This window comes from Ochotona princeps, chromosome 16 (genome assembly GCF_030435755.1).
Source record: "Ochotona princeps isolate mOchPri1 chromosome 16, mOchPri1.hap1, whole genome shotgun sequence".
NCBI classification, from domain to species: domain Eukaryota; kingdom Metazoa; phylum Chordata; class Mammalia; order Lagomorpha; family Ochotonidae; genus Ochotona; species Ochotona princeps.
This window is the reverse complement of record NC_080847.1, coordinates 22,394,083-22,414,127: the sequence shown is the minus strand read 5'-3', so window position 1 is coordinate 22,414,127 and position 20,045 is coordinate 22,394,083. Positions and strand designations below refer to the sequence as shown.

General features: G+C 51.6%; 2 protein-coding genes across 2 annotated transcripts; both read left to right on the top strand.

Moving 5' to 3' along the window:
* The first annotated feature begins 1,191 nt into the window (after positions 1-1,191).
* Positions 1,192-2,362, top strand: LOC101526066 (metallothionein-2). Its single transcript, XM_004583870.3, has 3 exons — positions 1,192-1,526; positions 1,933-1,998; positions 2,115-2,362. Exons 1-3 carry the CDS (start codon positions 1,499-1,501, stop codon positions 2,204-2,206), a joined length of 186 nt encoding a protein of 61 aa, XP_004583927.1. The 5' UTR covers positions 1,192-1,498; the 3' UTR covers positions 2,207-2,362.
* Positions 2,363-6,523: 4,161 nt separating this feature from the next.
* On the top strand, positions 6,524-7,881 carry LOC101526311 (metallothionein-2). The gene is made up of 3 exons (XM_004583871.3): positions 6,524-6,750; positions 7,120-7,185; positions 7,760-7,881. Exons 1-3 carry the CDS (start codon positions 6,723-6,725, stop codon positions 7,849-7,851), a joined length of 186 nt encoding a protein of 61 aa, XP_004583928.1. The 5' UTR covers positions 6,524-6,722; the 3' UTR covers positions 7,852-7,881.
* The last annotated feature ends 12,164 nt before the right edge of the window (positions 7,882-20,045 follow it).

Here is a 20,045-nt window from a genome sequence, read left to right as displayed (position 1 = left end):
CTTACCTTGCATGCCTGGGATCCCATGTGGGTGCCAGTTCATGTCCTAGCTGCTCAATTTCCATTCCAGTTCCCTGGAACTGGAAAACAGTAGAGGATGACCCAAAGTCTTGAGACTCTATACCCATGTGGGAGACCTGGGAGAAGCTCCTGGCTCCTGGTGGCAGGTTGGCTCAGCTTCACTCCACTTGGGGAGTGAATCAATGGATAGAAGATCTTTCTCTCTGTCTCTCCTTTTCTATGTAAATCTGCCTTTCCAACAAAAAAACAAGTCTTTTAAAAAATATATTAACAAACAAATAAGTTAACAAAGTAACCCTTGTGGTCAATTAAAAAAAACCCACACTATTATTTTATCTAACATTTTAAAAAGTTTGTTTCCTTAAACATGTACAAAGAAAGCAATCTCTTTTCCAGCTCTGGGAGTGAGAATCCATCTACATTCTGGACATAGCTGCTCCTGGAAGCAAGCGGAGCCAAAACAGCTCTCCCTTTGCTGGAAAGCTGGCCAGTTCAGAGGCAGCAGAAGTTTGTGACCCAGCCTAGCTGCTTCAACTCCTTGATTCATACATGTCCAATGAGTAAGAGATCGTAATTAGCATTGCTATCTTTGTGGTTGTGGTGTGGGGGGTGCAAAAATGGAAAATGATTAAACAGGGCATGGTATAGGTTAGTGACATGTAATGGCATTCATTTGAAAGGGAGAAATCTTAAATCCTTTGGTTGAGTACCCAGTTGGCCATACGGATGGGGGCTTCCAAGGCAAGAGCAGGGAACTCTATTAGGGTCTCCCATAAACTAGGGCCGGCCTCTGCTACTCTCAGGGAGTTGGATGGAAAGAAAAAAAGCTGTGACGCCAGTGTGCGATCCCTGGGACACCAGTTACACGCGGTGGCTTAAGCCGGGGTTCGCAAGAGAAACGTGGCCAAAGAACAAAGGTGAGGACGGGGAGGGTCCCGGGGGAGGCGGCGGTCCTCTGCACACAACACCCTCACTCTGCTCTCAGCTCGCGCCCGTGCCGGTACGTGAGCAAAAGTCAGGCATTGCACACGAATTCCGGGAACCCGCGCAGCTGACATCACTCAGCCAGGGCTGGAAGAGGGGGAGTTAGGGAGCGTGGTAGACACTGGGTTCCCGGAGCGCCAGATGGCAGTCCGCAGTGTGGAAACTTGCAAAGGGCGGCAGAAACGGCAACGTTTTGCCCAGCGCGAGCTCTCAGCCACTGTCGTGGGCTTCCAAAAAACCGCCCGCGCGAAGGGCACGGTGTGGCGCTCGGGGAACCCTGCACTCGGCCCGCGGAGTGCGCACAGCCCAGGCCGCGGCGTGGGGCCGTGCGCCGCAGCAGGGGCGGGTGCAAGGGCCAGGGCGGGACCTTTGCGCCCGGCGCTCTCTCCCGGCTTTAAAGTGAGTTGGCTTCCCGCTAAATCACAGCTCGCCTTCCAACCGCCTGGGTGACTTTCGCCTTTCGCTCTGCGTCTCCAACTTCACCTGGGCTCGACATGGACCCCAACTGCTCCTGCGCCACCAGTAAGCCACGCGGAATTTCAAGACCTAGGGCTCTCCATTTCTCATCTGGACAAAAGATTTCTGGGGGTGGGAAGAGTTCTGTATGAAATGGGCTACCCCTTTGCTTTGCAGTGTTGATACTTTCAGTCGTGTCAATTCAATTTGGCTTCAGCATGTTTTAGAACATTTTCAGCTTCGCGATGCTTCCCATTTCAAGAGTGGGAAGATTTAAGCTGAAAAACTCCCCAGCTCAGGGGGTCAGAACTTCCTGGGCTAGGAGGTGACAGGGTCCTTGCCTAGCAAGTTAGCCTTCCTGTACCCAGTGAGGCAGAGCTAGCTAGCAACCTGGCTGCGGTGCCCTGAGCAGAGCGCTGGTTAGCCGACTGCATCGCGTGTGTTGCTCATCCCGTCTTTCTTACCCTTACAGGTGACTCCTGCACCTGTGCCGGCTCCTGCAAATGCAAGGAATGCAAATGCACCTCCTGCAAGAAGAGTGAGTGTGGGGCTTTCCCTGGGAAACTGGGTAAAAAGTAGAGCTTGTGCCAAGCCTGCTGTTGGGGCGGGGAGGTACCTGTTCAATCAGCTCTGACCTCTCCTATCTTTTTCCAGGCTGCTGCTCCTGCTGCCCCGTGGGCTGTGCCAAGTGTGCCCAGGGCTGCATCTGCAAAGGGGCGTCAGGCAAGTGCAACTGCTGTGCCTGATGCGGGCAGAGCCTGGCCCCTGATGTATATAGAACCCGGCAGACAAGCCTTGAGTACCTCTCCCCCTCCCCCGCGCCATGGCCACACAAGCCGACTCCTTTGCTACATTCCTTGTTGTATGAAGTATGTGGGTGATAATAAAGGCTGTTGACTTTATTCTGACTCTGGATTCTTTTTGTGCTTTGGGGAGAATTGATTTGGCATTGCAGAGCCCTGGATGGAGGGCTCTGGATGGAGACAGTGGTTCACAACACTTCAGGCCCCCAGGGGTCCTCTCTGAGCTTCTGGCTCCTTGGGCCTGACTGGGGGTGAGTGGAGACTGTTCCTCTCTTCTCATGTCAAGGGAAGACAGCACAGAAACAGTGCAATCCCTTATTTTGGTTCTCTGACTTTCCTACCCAAGCTCAACCCCTCATCCAATTTTGGGTTTGAAAGAGAAGGCAGCACGTGGAGTCCCACTCCCCCCTTGCTGAGTCCTGCCTGGGGTTTCTTAAATGCCCTGATAAAGGAACCAATTTACTTACTCTCATGGCAAGCCTAAACCTTGGTAAATAAAATGACCCTAATTATGGGGAGAATGAAATCAGAATAGCCTCTTTTTTTGTTTGTGGTTTAGATTCAGCAGGAAAATTTTTATTCCTTAATGGAGAAATCACAAGAAAATTAGAGCTGCCATCTGGGGACATCTGTTTATAAAGCATGCACACTGGAGGCAGGGCAGAGGCCACCATCGTGTGTGGACTTCACACCTCGGGCAGCGCTGGCCCAGATGTCCCTGGCAGTAGAGTTTGTCCAGTTGCCACTGACTGGATGGTTCCCTGCTGTGCCATGGCTCTGTACCTGCTGGATCCAATTGGCCTCTTTCAAATGCCAGCCCCTGGCTATTTCCAACCAGCAAAATGGTGTGGTGTCTGCAGGGGCCGCCTGGCTTTTCCTGGCAAGATGAAGAGGACATTGGCACCACATGAAGGACTTACTTTGAGCCCCTGCCAGAGGGGTGGTGGATTCTGTAGTTGGAAGGGCATGGTACTCATTAGCAGTGAGGCCCGGTACCTTCTAATTAGTGCCAACAGTTAGTGCCCCTGGCTATTGGTTAGGATTTACTATTTGATGTATAGACAAGAGGAGGACGAGTCTCCTGACCTCAAGTCAGGACTACACTTGCTCTGCAGCTCCTTGGGTGAAGGAGCGAAGCCCACACCAAGCACACAGGTTGCTGTCCAGCAGCCCTGGAGCACAGCCTAGTTTACCCCATACTGGCTGTGTGGCCTGGGCAAGTCAAGCGACCTCTCTGCGTGTCCTTGCCTCACTTGTAGAAACAGAGAGTGAGAGAGAGAGATATTAAATGGGATCACAGCCTGGCCAATGGGCAAGGCTTAATAAACAGAGGCACTGATGATCGTTCTGTCCACACCAACTGTTGGAGAGAGAATCCTGATCTCTTGGAAAAAAGGGACATTTATTCACACACAGATGAAGCAGCTTGGCCTGCTGTGCTTGGCTCTGCAGCACGTGTCATTCCTGCCTATCCCATGACTATGTCACCTGTGGTCCAAGAGACATCCTTCTTCAGTCTCCTCCAGAGTAAGAGGGGCAGGTTAGCAGGGCCTGGCTTGGGAGCAAGACACAGTGGTGTGTCTTGCAAGTAGTGTGTGGTCTGACATATTAGCTATTATTTTATTATCTTTCTAACATAGAGGACACTTTCCTGGCTCTTTCTGCATAGCCATGCTTAGTGTGCCTCTCTGTGTGCCCTCCACTGGCCTCATCTACCACCTGAGTACATGATCTGTGGCCCATGGAAGTTCTCCACTATCCTACATGTAGGGTCTAGGCCTAGAGGTTAGAATGTTTGCATTCCATACTGGGGTACCTGGGTTCCCGGGGCCATGTTAGTGCACATTCTGGGGAGCAGTGGTGATGACTCAAGGAGTGGGATTCCTGCCACCCCTGCAGGGGAACTGAGGCTGAGCTCCCGGTTGCTAGCTTCAGTCTAGTAGCCATTGCAGAAAAAACACAGTGTCATTCCTGCTACTGTTACATCACTTAACACTTTCCCTTGAAACTGCCATATTCCTTTAAATGTATTTCTTTTCTTTTTTTAAAGATTTTTTTTCATTATTTTAGGAAAGCCGGACATACAGAGAGGAGGAGAGACAGAGAGGAAGATCTTCCGTCCGATGTTTTACTCCCCAAGTGAGCCGCAATGGGCCGGTGCGCGCCAATCTGAAGCTGGGAACCTGGAACCTCTTCCGGGTCTCCCACGCGGGTACAGGGTCCCAAAGCTTTGGGCCCTCCTCGACTGCTTTCCCCAGGCCACAAGCAGGGAGCTGGATGGGAAGTGGAGCTGCCGGGATTAGAACCGGCGCCCATATGGGATCCCGGGGCTTTCAAGGCGAGGACTTGAGCCGCTAGGCCACGCTGCTGGGCCCTAAATATATTTCTATGAAAAGCAACTCTTCACCAATATTGAAAGTGAGAATTCATTCCCCTTTAAAATATGCAATTACTTCAAAACATTTGTGGAAGAAGGAATTAAAAGCTATGCCTATGGGTAAGCATTTGGTAGGGCTTTAGGCTTTAGGATGCCTACTTCAAAGTGCTTGATTCGAGTCTCTACTCTGCCCTGGATTCCAATTCCTGCCCACGCACATCCTGGGAAGCAGTGGGTGAAGACTCAAGTGCTTGGGTCCCTGCCACCCCTGTGGGAGACCCAAACTGAGTTCCTGCCTCCTGACTTCAGCCTGGCCCAGCCCCAGCCGTTGCATGCATTTGAGAAACGAACTAGTGGATGAGACCATCTCCAGCTTTTGTTCAGGTAATATAAACAAATATTTTAAAAGTTGTGTTTCCTTTGGTGCTAAGAAAAATTTTTAAATCTTAGCATAGTTTTTAAAATAATATGATCTTTCATCAGCTTTCAGAAAACCCTTCTTAGGTTTTTAGAAAACCCTTCTACCTTTTTCTGCATCAAACTAACTGGCCTTATTATTCCCTTTTACCATGGATTTTTGGCATACCCTTGTAGTCATAAAATTTAATATACAACACACCCCCCCCCCCCCGTAGCTCTTTTTTTCTTCTCCCCAAGATTGAGCTGAATGTTGATTTGGCCTTAAGGATTTCAAGCAGCAGACAGGTGCTGAAGACATTTCAGGGCCAAAGGGAAGTTTTCTCATTGGCCTTCTGTCCTTGCGGAGCCCACCAGTGATGCATCCGAACACTTCCTAGCCCTGTGACTCTGGGCTAGTTACTGACACTCCTCAAGTTGTAGCTTTGTCTTCAGTAAAAGAACTTTATAAACACATAAATGGGGGTGGGGTGACAGCATGGTGACTCAACAGGCTAATCCTCCTGTAAGTGCCAGCACCCCATACAGGCTCCACTTTGTGTTCTGGCTGCTCCATTTCCCATCCAACTCTCTGCTAATAGCTTGGAAAAGCAGTGGAGGATGGCTCAAGTCCTTGGGACTCTGCACCCACTTGGGAGACTTGGAAGAAGCTCCTGGTTTCTGGTTCCTGATCAGCTCAGCTCCAATCACTGTGGCTTTTGGGAAGTGAACCAGCAGTTGGAAGATTTTTCTCTCTCCTTCTCTGTAAAATCTGCCTTCCAAATAAAAATAAATAAATCTTTTAAAAAAGAAAAAGCATACGCTGCATTGCTGGGAAGATTCACAGAAGGGAAATGAATAAACCACCTGACACTATCTATATGCTATGCAACAGCTAGGAATAAAGGGTTGCAATCACCTTTCTTGCTTTTTAATAGAATTCAGGATCTGCGTATTATGTGGGGACAAAACTCTAAAAACTATCCTTCCCCTGGAGTAGGAAGGCTGGCTAGGCTGTGGGGAGCCCCTGGAGAATCTGGAAAGGAGGACTCTGTGAAGGAGGACCTGGACAAATACGCCCACGCCACATTTCAAGCTTAGTGAACGGGTGGGAGAGAGGACGAGCCGTGGATCTGATTTCCTGCTTTGTAAGAAACAGAGTCAAGGACTGAGGAGGGAGACAGGACAGACAATGCAGGGGAGGCAGAGGTCACGCACATGGACGGACCTTTGCACACAACTCCCTCACTGCGCTCCACCACCAGCACCCCAGCCTGGGACGAGAGCGGAAGGTCGCCGGGCTTGCACACGGACTCCAGCAAAGGCGAAGCGTCAGGCCACCGCGCCAGCGGGCGGGAATCGGGGAGGGGGATGAGAAGGCTGCAGTAGAGTCCAGGCAGGCTGGGCGCAGAGCCGCAAAAGCCACAGACCTTGACCCCCCGCGGGTGCGTAATGCTCTGCGCTCCGGGAATCGTGCGCCCGGCACGCACGGTGAGCTCGGCACCGCCAGCGGGCCGTGCGCCGGGGCCGGGGCGGGTGCAAGGGCTGGGGCGGAGTTTTTGCGCCCGGGCTCCCTCCCGCGGCAGTTAAAACGAGCTGGCGTTGCCGGGGCTCCAGCGCGCCTTCCAGAATCCCAGTTGGAGTCTTCGCTTCTTTCCTGGAACCTCGGACCTCGCTTCGCTCGAGATGGACCCCAATTGCTCCTGCTCCTCAGGTGAGGGACGCTGGCTGTGGGCTCAGTCTCCCAACTCTGACAGTCCCGGGTTAAAGGAGTTACGTTTAGATGCTTGGGCTGAGGTGGACTCCCTGCAGCCGCTGGCTTCTAGGGGCCTCCCAGAGGGCTGGGATGTCATTCAGTCCGATCCGGAGGAACTCTGGGTGGCTGGGAGGCAGTCCTTGTCCCTGGTCCCAGTATTACCGAATGAACTGGAGCCTGGCCCCGTCCTCGTGGGATTAAAAACGGGTGGATCCTTGCCCTCCCCGGAGTGGGAAGGAGCTCTGAGTTTGGGGACCCTGGAGAGTTAGGAACCGGCTGCAGTCGCCTGAGTGAGTTGCTCATCCCCAGTCTTTCTCACCCTTACAGGTGACTCCTGCACCTGTGCCAGCTCCTGCAAATGCAAGGAATGCAAATGCACCTCCTGCAAGAAGAGTGAGTGTGGGGCTTTCCCTGGGAAACTGGGTTGGGGCAGGGAGTAAGGGGCAAGGCTGGGGAAGGGGTCCAGGGCTGAGGAGGCAGGAACTCAGCTGCCCGTCATGTGTGATTGACACCCCTACACCTTGGTCCCCTGTGTCCTGAGAGAGCCTTCCCTGGAACATTGGATGCACTTGACCTTGGGCAACACGTGGAGCTCCGAGGGGCTTCCCTGGACTTCCCAGAGCCTGCACTGTCCTGGGGTGGACCCCTTGGCTCTTGTTGAGGGGCTTCTCAGATCACTAGCTGGTCTATTTGGCATCTCCACTACTCCCAGACACCCCGTTGACCCTTCTGCAGGCTTTGGCTGTCTCTTGGGCTCAAGCAGAGCTGTGTGGCATTGTGACTGTGTAACCCCCAGCCCAAGGAGCCCCTCTCCCACCCCGCTGCTTCTGACCGCGCATGCCAACTAGGACTCGAGGGTCTGCGGGGCTGAGGGCTGAGGGCTGAGATTGTGCCAGGCCTGCTGTTGGGGCGGGGAGGTACCTGTTCAGTCAGTTCTCACCTCTCCTGCTCTCCTATCTTTTTCCAGGCTGCTGCTCTTGCTGCCCTGTGGGCTGTGCCAAGTGTGCCCAGGGCTGCATCTGCAAAGGGGCGTCGGACAAGTGCAGCTGCTGTGCCTGATGCAGACGGAGCCTGGCTCCCTGATGTACAGAGAGCCATCAGACAAGCTTCATTTGCTACATTGTTTTTTCTATGAAAGATGTGAATGACAATAAACCCTTGCAGACTTGTTTTGGCCTCATGTGCTTGTTGGTGTATGGGAATAGGAGACTTGATTCTAGCTGGGGTGTAGGGGAACTCAGGCTGAGGGAGGTTGCAGGGCAGAGGGGTGGGGGTCCTACAGCCTAGTTCACCCTTGGCTGTCCTTTGTGAGCTGTGGAGGAGGGGGTTTCTTTGCCTGTTTCTAGAAGCACCTGGCAAGTGCTGACTGTCTGAGTGCATTTGCCAGCTGTCTATGCTGCACCAACTTTACACAGACAGGGATGTGGTTCTTTGGGAATTTTCAGGGTGCGGGACAGATGATCATGGGGCAGGTGCAGGGATGACGATGCCACTTGGAATGCTCGTGTCCTGCATTGCAGAGCCTGATTTGAGTCCCAGCTCTACCGCTTCTCATTCAGCTTCCTGCCAATGTGCACCCTGGCAGGCAGCAGCTGATGGCTGAAATAGCTGGGATCCTGTCACCAAAATGGGAGACCAGGAATGACTTCTGAGCTCTTGGCTTCTGCTTGGCCCAGGCCTGGCAGTTGAGAGCATTTGGAAAAACAGAACCCATGGGCAGAAAGTTTTTTTGGAATGCCTCTGTACCTTTCATATATATATATGAAATTTGGTAAGAAAGGAAATGATAGCTATAGCTGAGGAGTCTATGGAGGAGGGGGCTGAAATTATTCATTGTAACAGTGACTAGGGCCTGGTGCAGTAGCCTAGCAGATAAAGCCCTCACCTTGCACACACACTGAGATCCCATGAGGGCGCTGGTTTGTGTCTTAGTGGTCCCATTTCCCATTCAGCTCACTGCTTGTGGCCTGGGAAAGCAGTAGAGGATGGCCCAAAGTCTTGCACCCATGTGGGAGACCCAGAAGAAGCTCCTGGTTGCTGGCTTCAGATTGGCTCAGCTCCGGCCATTGTAGCCAATTGGGGAGTGAATCAATGGATGGAAGATTTTTCCTCTCTGTATCTCCCCCTCTCTGTATATCTGACTTTCCAATAAAAAAATAATTTTTTTAAAAGATTCATTTTTATTTGAAGGCAGATACACAGAGGAGGAGAGACAGAGAGGAGGATCATCAGTCCAATGGTTCGCTCCCCAAACGGCTGCATGGGCTGGAGCTGAGCCAATCCGAAGCCAGGAGCCAGGAGCTTCTTCCAGGTCTCCCACGCAGGTGCAGGGTCCCAAGGCTTTGGGCCATCCTTGATTGCTTTTCCAGGCCACAAACAGGGAGCTGGATGGGAAACTGGGCTGCCGGAATTAGAACCAGTGCTCATATGGGATCCTGGCGCGTTCAAGGCGAGGACTTAAACAGCTACGCTATTGTGCCAGGCCCCAATAATTTTTTTTAAAGGTGACTGTATGCCTGGAAGTCTGGCTCCTCCAGAGATGCGCCTGCACCCTCTCATGAGAACACTCTGCTTTGTGAAACACCAAGAAGCAAACAAGAGATAGGCAGTTCCCGGGAGTATGAAAGATTTACGGGACAGACAGCTGCCATTGGAGCATCCTGTACACTACTGTTTGCACGGAAGGGATAAAGCTAGAAACCTGTGCTTCTACAGCGTTCATCTGCACTACCTGCTTTCTGCTTTGTGTCACGTAGATACTATAAAACTCTCCACTTATTTTGTTTGGAGTGCTTAAATGGAAACCTTAGAGCCATGTTCCTCACAGCCTGGGCAAGGCCGCAGGCATGGGCAAGCAGTGATCCTGTGGAGTGGGGAGCAGCACCCATTTCCTTTGCAGGGTGGAGAGTGGGAACCACATCCTGACTTGGGAACCTCCCAGCCGGCCGCTCAGCTGAGTCACTGGGTAGGACAGGGGGCAGTTAAAAACATGCGCAGGCCAGCATCTCTATTCTCCCTCCCAGCGCCCATTCAGTTTCCCAGGTCTAAGCTGGGCCCCAGGTGACCCTGGGAGTGGCTCCCAGCGTGGCTCAGTGGGAATCCTCAGGGGAGAAGAAATGGCCTCTGTTGTATCCTTTCTCCTTCCCATGGTGGGCAGTATTTCCACCCCAGCTGGTACCTAGAGCAACTTGCTGATGTGTGGCCACTGTACCAGTGGCTGAGGGGGTCCAGGAGGTGCCCAGTTCTTGCGTGGCTGTGGAAGGAAAGCTGTGCAGTTTGGGCCCTCAAGGTATGCAAATGCCCTCATAGGGGCCAACCCAGGCTCAAAGGACAGGCCCAGACCCATGTGAGGCTTCACACTGGGGACATACCATTCCAGCATCTGGCCTGGACCTCCTGGGCATGGAAAGGATGTGACATGGGCACTGTCCCCTTTGCTTCTGACTTGGTCCCCAGCCACTGCTCTTCCACAGCTCCATGCTGGGCAGATGCAGCTGCCATACCTCTCAGGGCAGCAGAGCCCATGTCCAGTAAACCTGATGAGCAGGATTGTCCACCTTGCAGCTTCTTTTTAAAAAATTATTTGATTGTTTTATGATACAGTTTCATAGAATCTGGGATTTCCCTCCCCCATGTCTAAGTCCCCATTCCCCCTGATGTTTCCCCTGTATTGTTACAATAGTACAGTCCTTCATAAACAGCATAAGTCCATTGTTCTGCTATATAAGTGTATCCTGACATCGTTTAACTCGCAGCTTCTGATTTGCTAAGCCGTGTGCAAGGTGGCATCTCCCTGCTCCCATCACCCCTCACTGCCGCCCATGCCCCTGGGGTGGGTGGGGTGTGATCCTCATGGGATGACTGTTGGAAGGATTAACTCATAAATTTTAACGCAGTCTGATGTGGCATGCCTTGTTTCATTGCACAGGTATGCGTGCCAAGTACCCTGTGGTGAAACGGCCTGGCAAAGCAGTTCAGTGTCGGCTCTGGGGCCAGGCTGCCTGGTGAGAACCACAGCTCCACAGCTCCGGCAAGGGATGTGGCTTCTCTGTGACTCATCCGTCAGGTGCAGCCAGTCACATGCCCAGCCCCCTTGGCTTGCTGTGAGGTTGAGTGTATCTAGCACTGGCCAGGAGAACACCCCGAGGGCTTGCTAGGTACTGTCTTCCTCTGGGCCAGGGCTGGCGTTTGCCCATCAGCCAGTGATCCCGCCAACACCCTGGACTTCCTTCAGTGGGCACTTACAGGACAGCCGCTGGGCACAGAGAGGGAAGATAATCCACAATAAGACCCAAGTCCTTGGAGGGGGAGCCCAGGCACATGCTTGGAGAGTTTGTGGAGTGGTTCTTTTGCCACTTCCAGACGCAGCTGGACGCTAGTGGGAGTAGCGGGGAGGCCCAGGCCTGGCTCCCCAGGAATCCAGGGAGACAGCAGTCAGGCCCTTTCAGCTACCACCCAGCCTGGCAAGGCAGGAGCAGGAGGTGCATATTCTGTGAGCAGCTCTCCTCTCTCTCATCTCCCGCCAGGGCTGAACCCCATGGGATGCTGTCCTTCGAGTTTTCACTCACTCCCTCTCCCCACAAAGCAGGCTACTTCCTTAATCTGAGAGAGACTCTGGCTGACTGTAAGGATAAACTCAGCTCACAAGGTTGGCAGGAGAGGAAGGGTCAGGGGTCAAGGGGAAAGGCAGTGTGGATGTTTGTGTGCAGGTGCAGCTGAGCAACCCTGTGGAGGAGTTGGGTAGGGACAGCAGTTGGGCTGCACTAACTGTGTGTCCCCAAGGGGCGCCACCACAGCACCCTGATACACAACAGTCCCTCTGCTAGGTGAAGCTGTGACACTGGCCAGACTGGACCCAAGCTCTTCCCTCACCGTCCCCCCACCTCAACATTCTTCAGTATAGCAGCCACTTCTTGCCATGAACAAAGAGGCACCCCGAACAAAATAAGTAGGGGATTTTATAGTAAGTATCTGCGTGACAGTGGGTATCTACATGACACAAAGCAGAAAGCAGGTAGTGAGTGCAGATGAACACTGTAGAAGCACAGGTTTCTAGCTTTATCCCTTCCGTGCAAACAGTAATGTACAGGATGCTCCAATGGCAGCTGTCTGTCCTGTAAATCTTTCATACTCCCGGGAACTGCCTATCTCCTGTTTGCTTCTTGGTGTTTCACAAAGCAGAGTGTTCTCATGAGAGGGTGCAGGCGTGTCTCTGGAGGAGCCAGACTTCCAGGCACACAGTCACCTTGACAATGAACCCTTTCACTGCCCTCCACAGACTCCTGCCTGGTCTGCGTTCTCAGAAGTCTGATCTCTAATCCACCTGGATGGACTTGGTGACTCCAGTCCTCCTGGGAGGAAGCAGAGCGAGGCCAGCAAAGCCCACCAGGATTCCATGAAGCGGAGGGATGGGGTCTGGTAGCGCCCCGTGTCCAGTTATGTTGGACTGCCCCACACATGCTCCCCAGCCTTGGACTGGGGGATCCTTCCCCCACCAACCCAGAGCAGAGCCAAGCCAGGAACTACACCTGGGTGTCAGCCACCCTGGGCCGATGCCTCACCCAGGGGAGTGACTCTGTGGGGTATAGTGCAGACAAAGGAAGGTTGTGCCTTTATCACATTTGATAGCCCGGCCTCCATCGTCCCACCCCATTGACCACAGGCTTGGTGGGAGGGTATAGCCCAGGTGCTGGCTGTGGCTATAAGTGCTGGAGGGTCAGGGCCTTGCCCTCCAGGGGGCACCAAACTGACACGCAGGGTGGGACAGTGTTAAAGAATGTCATTACTGGTGTGGGCACTGCCCAAGTCTCTGGGCACTCCCACTGCCAAGATCAGACCTGCACCCCAACTCGAAGGCAGCCCCTCGGCTCCTGTGCCCTTGCTAAGATCACTTCTTCAGCCTCTGCCCGCTCACCTTCTTACCAATGAGCCTTTGCTTGATGTTCCGGCAGGCAGTGAGGGTCTGCATGCACAGACCTCCCTTTGGCAGGAGACAGGGATGGGGCTTGGCGGCTCTCCCACAACATCACCGGGCCAGCCTTTTGGCCAAGTTTGATCTCAGTAGACACGCCCCCTTCCCCACCATGCAGGACCTGGGCTTCAGACTCTGATGGCAAAGCCAGACCAGGGAGTTGGATGTCACCCCTGCCGCAGGCCATGTTCTTGCTTTTCTGGCCTTGTGAGCTCGCCCACCAGGAGCATCCGTCCAGGCAGATGGGTGCTTCCTGCCCTTGGGGCATGTTACTCTCTGGTCTGGGAAAACTGACTTTGAAGTGCATGCCAACGGCAGAGGCAGCTCTTTGGAATCCTTTAGGCTCCACAGGGCTGGGTTCCCCGTACAGACCAAACCAAACAGAACAACACAAAGCAGAGTCCCCCAGGCTAACCTTGAGGAACCGAGACCACAGGTGTGGGACCCTTGGTGCCCTCCCCCCACCACAACCCACAGCCCAACCCCTCCAGACAGAATCAGAACATCTGGAGATCTGGGAAGGCAGTCTTACTTGAGCAATTCTCAGGTCACAGGGAGCCATGGAAGGTTAAGGGGCAAGGGGAGCACACGGTTGAGGTTCTAAGCTGCTCTCACTGTGCAGGGTCTGTGACCAAGACCATTGCCATCTATGAATAAGACCTTTGTCCTCTTGGGGTCTTCAGCCTATTGCAAGAGGGTCAAGGGTGTCCCTTCCAGCACCCCTAGTGCTGCCAAGTCCCTGGTACCGTATGTTCCTCCAGGATGACTGCTCCAGCAGCATCTTCTCAGCCCACAACCTGAGGGTTGCTTGACTCAAACCTCCACCCTGGTCTCCACCTGTGAGTTAGGGTCCTCCCAGGGCACCTGCGGCTCTACACCCTGGGGAACCGTTGTCACAGCATTGTCTGTCTGTCTCTCTCTCTCTCTCTCTTTCCTAAGATTTTCTTATTTTTCTTGGAAAGTCAGATTTACAGAGAGAAAGAGAGACAGATCTTCCCATCCATTGGTTCATTCCCCACATGGCCACAATGGTCACAGCTGAGCCAATCTGCAGCCAGGAGTTTCTTCCAGGTCTCCCATGCAGGTGCAGGGACCCAAGGCTTTGGGCCATCCTCCCAGCTTTCCCAGGTCACAAACAGGGAGCTGGATGGAAAGTGGAGCAGCCAGGACATGAACCAGCACTCATATGAGATCCCAGCGGTGGCAGCAATCCAGAACTGTTGAACTATCAAAACTGCTTGATCAGAACCCTCAGAGTGCGCCTCACATTGGGGAGCTTGGATGGGTGGGAAGCTGGGTGGGGCTTTTCCCTTTGTTTCTCCCCTGACCCTAGATACAGGAAAAAAATGATAATATTACTGTGGAAACAATGGTATTACCCACTCATCCTGGAACCCTTGACCCTTTGTACCCTAATCAACTAAATAAGATTATAAATAAACAAATAAATAAACCTTTTAAAAAAAAAGAGAGAGATCCCAGCAGATGCAAGGCAGGGATTTAGCCACTAGGCTATCACAACAGGCCCACATTGAATTTCTTGTCCACAGATTCAGGTCCTAAGAGAAGCACCTGTCCATGTCTTTGTCTTCTGCTCAAGTTCATGGCAGCTCATGTTCTGATCAGGCAGCCCGAGTTCTTGCTTGCAATCCATCGCACCTGCTTGTGGTGTTGCTGTGGGCACCCATCAAGTGTGTGTCAGCTTTGCCGAACTTTCCTTGGCGAGTGTGAGGATTGCTGGCCATGTGTGCTGTAGGACCTTGCCCCGTGGGAAGCTGTCAGCATTGTTCCTCAGGAGTAGCCCAGGGCGTGGGTTTCTGAGAGGAAGCGAGTCCTCCTCACGCAGGATACACAGCCCACCACGACTGGTGCTGGCTGGGAGGCATGCTGCTTGGCCCTTCTGGTCACTTGGGGCACGTGAGGACAGGCGTGTCAGGAATGGCTCAGGGCTGAGTGGCTAGAGTCCTTTCCATCTCCCCTGTTTGTCCCATGCTGCATTTCTATACGGACAGATCCCTGCATGTTTGTTTTCTATGCTGGGCAGTCATCCAACATGACTTCATGTGGTTGCTGGAGTTATTCTAGCTTTGGGTCCTGGGTCCTCTTTCCCTTGGCTCAGGATGCCACTTGGTCATACCTCTGCCAACAAGAAATGTTTTTTTCTGTCTATATATTTTAGCACTTCATCCCTGCCTGTCACTGCTCAGTGATCTACAGGCCGCTTGTGGTCCTATTGCCTCGCTCATATTCTTCATGCACACTTGATTTCTTCCTCTGAGTTACCTTTTAAAGCAGTCAAGCTTACCGGTTTTATTATATAATCAGATCTTTGTGGGATTTTTAAAAAACTGTTTCGCTCTTCCAGAGTCTAGAAGATATTCTAATCACTGAAACAAGCTAACCTATATTTTCTAAAGTTTTTTTTTTTAATGATTTGTTTCATTTTTAGTGAGACGACAGATTTACAGAGGAGAGACAGAAAAAAAGATTTTCCATCCACTGGTTCACTCCCCAAATGGCTGCAGTGGCCAGAGCTGAGCAGATCCAAAGCCAGGAGCCAGGAGCCTCCTCCAGATCGCTTATGTGGGTGCTGAGTGCCAAGGCTTTGGGCCATACTCCACTGCTTTCCAGCCACAAGCAGGGAACTGGCTGGGAAGTGGAACACCTGGGACCAGCTCTTTTGAGGGAAGGATTAGCTAATTGAGCCATCACAATGGGCCCTAACGTTAAATTCATCATCCCCCTGGAATGGAATATTATTGTTATTATTATTGCTATTAATTTGAGAAGCACAGAGAAAGATCTCTCGTTTGATGCGCTGGCACCTGGGCCATCTTCCACTGCCTTCCCAGGCTCGTTAGCAGGGAGCTGGATTGGAAGCAGAGCAGCTGGGACTCGAATTGCTGCCTGTACTGTATTCTCGTGTGACAGCTTAACCCAACCCATGGACATTTGGAGACAGGTAATTCTTTGCTGTAGGACGCCTGTGCATTGTGAGCCTTTAACAGCATCCTGGGCAACAAACAGCTACGTACCAGGGCACATCCCCGGCTGTGACAAGTCAGTCTATCTCCAGATGCATTTCCAAACACCTCTTTAGGAAGCAACATGACTTCCAGGGGAGAATGGGTTGTGTTCATTATTTGATTTATTATTTGATTTACTTTTAAAAAAGGATTTATTTATTTGAAAGAGTTACACAGAAAGAGGAAGAGTCAGAGAGAGAAAGGTTTTCCACATGTTGGGCCACTCCCTAAACAGCTGCAATGGCTAGGGCTGGGCTGAAGCTTCTTTGGGTCTTCCATGTTTGTACCAGGACCCAGCGCTTGAGTCATGCACGTTGTGCCGCTTTCCCAGGCTCCCAGGCAGAGATGCTGGCTTGCAAGTGGAGTAGCCTGGTTTCCAACCAGCACCATATGAGATGTCGGCATTACAGGTGGTAACTTTAAACGCTACACTAAGACGCTGTTCCTGTGAGTATTGTCTTAAGTGTAAGATTCAATTCTCCTAAACATGCGTTCACCAGGAATTCTAAGAATCCTCCCAGGACCCAGGGCTCAAATCTACTGGATGTGAGCACTGCTAAATGGGGATGATTTTGCTTACTGAACATTGCTGCCATCTGGTGGTCATTTGATTTCATTGCAAGCGGAGAGAAAGTTCCCAGTCATTACACAGCACATCAAAACAGGGTTTCTAGAAGTCTGAGCACTTTGTGACAGGTGCGCTGACAGATGCTTGGGAAAGCAGTGTGGAGTTAGCAAGAGCTAATCCAAACAGTGACATTCACTCTGCTATACCTTTTCTGTTGCTAAAGACCCTATCTGGAATGCATGGTCAAAGGCATTGAATTTTTACAATAATTTTTTTTTATAGAATTTAGTAGTAGGCTTAAGGAATTCATAATATTCTCAGAGATAAATTGGTGACTTACATGAAAGCAGTATTTTCTAAATCTGTCTCATCACAAGAATCAAACAAAAGCCTGAAAGTGGAGCCTCCCAGTGGCCTGTTCGGAGCAAAGCTTTGTGGGAAACTATTGTAAGGAGTGGCCAATCTGTCTCCATGGTGATTGTGAGCCGGTTGACTTTGGAATACGTTTCTTGGCTGAGGCCAGCCCCTTGTCCATCTGGGCTGAGATGAAGTGGCTATTAAGAGGCTGAGAATTGAGCAGAAGTCAGGGGCCACAGCTGTTGGTAGTGTGACCACTTTGTGATAATGATAAGAGCCTAGGGTTGGGAGATCACCTGAGCACATGCAGGCAGAAGGTCAGGCCAAAGCCAGGAGCCAGAAACTCCCTCCAGTTCTCTTACATGGGTGGTAGGGACCCAAGCACTTGAGCCACCACCTGTTGCCTCCCTAGATGCACATTGGCAGGAAGCTGGATTAGAAGCTAAGCCAGGGCTCCATCCTACAAGGGGTTGGGTGTCCCAAGCAGCAATTGACCACTGCAACACTCACTTTCTTAGGCAGATGGTGTATATGTTTTTTAAAATATTTATTCATTTTTGTTGGAAAGGCAGATATACAGAAAGGAAGAGAAATAGAGAGGAAGATCTTTCATCCACTGATTCACTCCCCAAGTGTCTACAATGGCCGGAGCTGCACTGACCAGAAGTCAGGAGCCAGGAGTTTCTCCTGGGTATTTCACGTGGGTGCAGGGTCGCAAGACTTTGGGCCATCCTCTACTGCTTTCCCAGGTCATAAGCAGTGAGCTGCATGGGAAACGGGGCCAGCAGAACATGAACTGGCACCTGTATGGGATCCTGGTGTGTGCAAGGACTTTAGCTACCAGGCTACCACACCAAGCCCACAGATTGTGTTTTTAACAAAAAGATTTTTTGTGCAGACGTTGAATGTCAGCAGCTCAGTCAGAGCCAAACTGCACATTGAAGATCTCTCTGTCTAGGCCAGTGCTGTGGCTGCCTGCAAGGCCAGTGTCCCATGCAGGTGCCAGTTTGACCCCTGGTCACTCCATTCATGATCCCTTCACTTGTGGGTGTGCCTAGGAAAGTGGTAGACGATGGTCCACCTGGCAGAGGGGAGATCTGGATAGAGACCAAGGCTCCTGACTTTGGCCTGGCTCACCTGCTATGTGGCCACTTTGGAAATGAACCAGCAGATGGAAGATCTACCTCTCCCTGTCACCCTGCCTCTCAAATATAGAAAATACATTTAAAAAAATCTCTTTGGGAATAGGATATCATTTGAAGGAAATCATGCAAAAGCCATTATTATATTATATAAAAGATGCTTTGTAATTACAGTTTTAAAAAAGTGCCATGGACCTGGTGCAGTAGCCTAGTGGCTAAAGTTCTTGGCTTGCAAGTGCCAGGATCCCATATGGGCACTGGTTTATGTTCCAGCTGCTGCACTTCCCTTACAGCTCCTGTTTGTGGCCTGGGAAAGCAGTAGAGGATGGCCTAAAGTCTTGGGACCCTGCAGTCATGTGGGAGACCCAGAGGAGGTTCTGGGCTCCTGGCTTTGGATTGGCTCAGCTCTGGCCATTGCAACCACTTGAGGAGTGAACCAGTAGATGGAAGATCTTTCTCTCTTTCTCTCTCTCTCTCTCTCTCTCTCTCTCTCTCTCTCTTCTGCTCTCTGTTAAACTGATTTTCCAATAAAAATTAAAAAGTAAAAAAAAATTAAAGTGTCATCTCTTTGCCTTGGCACATTAGGCACTGTAATGATCTTACATCTTGATTGTATAGGCCAGGGGATCTTTAGTGAGTCCAGGAGGAGACCAGAGTAGCCAATGACATGCATACAGTCACTGTTCTGGAGTTCAGGTTAGTGACCCTGAGGTCTAGGCAGCAAGAAATTGCTCCTGTGGATCCCCAAAACCAAGACTTCTGCCAAGGATGGCTCTGGGGGCTCGGGTGTTGATGGCCAATCCCCAAGGCCCCTTTGCATGTAGCACCCAGAGCCTGCATCAAGTCCTGGCCTCTGCCACTCACTGGGCATGTCACCGGGGCCAGTCGCTTATTTGGTTATATGTCAGAGCCTACAACAGTGCCTGGTGTATAGCAGATGCATAGCCAGTGCCCAGGAGGGAAGGGTAAGTGGAAAGAAAGCAGAGTGGACAATGCACTACTGGGGACACTGGACATGGCAGAGGGGCCCAAGAGGCCACTGGGACTCACAGAGTGGCTAGGGTCAGGGAAAGAGTCGTGCACGTGAAGGACCAGGAACAGAATGAATTCCACCAACAGTTATGATGCACAGGAGCTGAGGCCAGGGTCAAGGCGAAGGGGAGGGAGCAGAGGGAGATTGTGAGCAGCACCAGGGCCAGGGGACAGAGGCGCAGCAGAAGGGCCTGTCATGGCAAGGTTCATGGCCAAGAACAAGACAAGGACCCATCCTCGTGGAGATGTCTGTTCCTTGGTGGGTGTCTTACCTGAGGCGCAGAGAACAGCCTGGTCCCGGTGGAGGTCCCACAGCGAGGAAGCCCTGCATGAGGCCGAGGGTGAGGGGCAGAGTGGGGGCGTGCAGACCTCAGCAGCACTGATATCTCAGCAGCTTTTTTCCTTTCTTTGTCCCTCCTCCTTCCCCCAGCGTCGAGAGCTGATGTCATAATCGCTCCTGGCAGATAACTTTGTGAATTATAGAGAAGAACTAAGAAAAAAAAATCTCACCCCCCAGAGATGTATGCAGCCTATCTTGGGCATTATTATTGTTGAATTATGCATCATGTATGAATGTTTGCTTGTTGTAACAGATGAAAATGGCCCAGTGAGGTCTCTGTTCCCCTCAGGCAGTCAGCTCCTCCCTTCAGCGTGGCCTCTCCAGTGCCCATCCCATCAAGGCTATAAACGTCAGGACAGACTGTTCTCTGTGTCCCACGAGAGGCACAGATCTCCTTCCAAGAGTTAGAATTCCGTAAATTCCACGTTGTGTTTGCATTCTGCTGCCACATAGGTGAGTACTTCTTGCATCACTGACTGCGGAAATTAGGACATGACGCATGCTCATGATTGTAACCCTTGCTTTGAATTCCATGGTTCCCACCAAAAACACCTGCTGCTGTGAGGACCAAATGAACTAACACCCGTTATAAACAATGTCCACTCCTAGGAGTGATACAAATGAATGTCTGGCTAAGCTGTCGCCTTAGGCTTTGACATCCCAAAGGGTGCAGTTTCAAGTCCCAGCAGCTCCACTTCCCATCTGGCTCCCTGCTAGTGAGCCTGGGAAAGCAGCGGAGGCTGGTTCAAGGGCTTGGTCTCCATGTAAGAGACCTAGATGAAGTTCCAAGCTCCTGGCTTCAGCCTGGCCCAGCCCT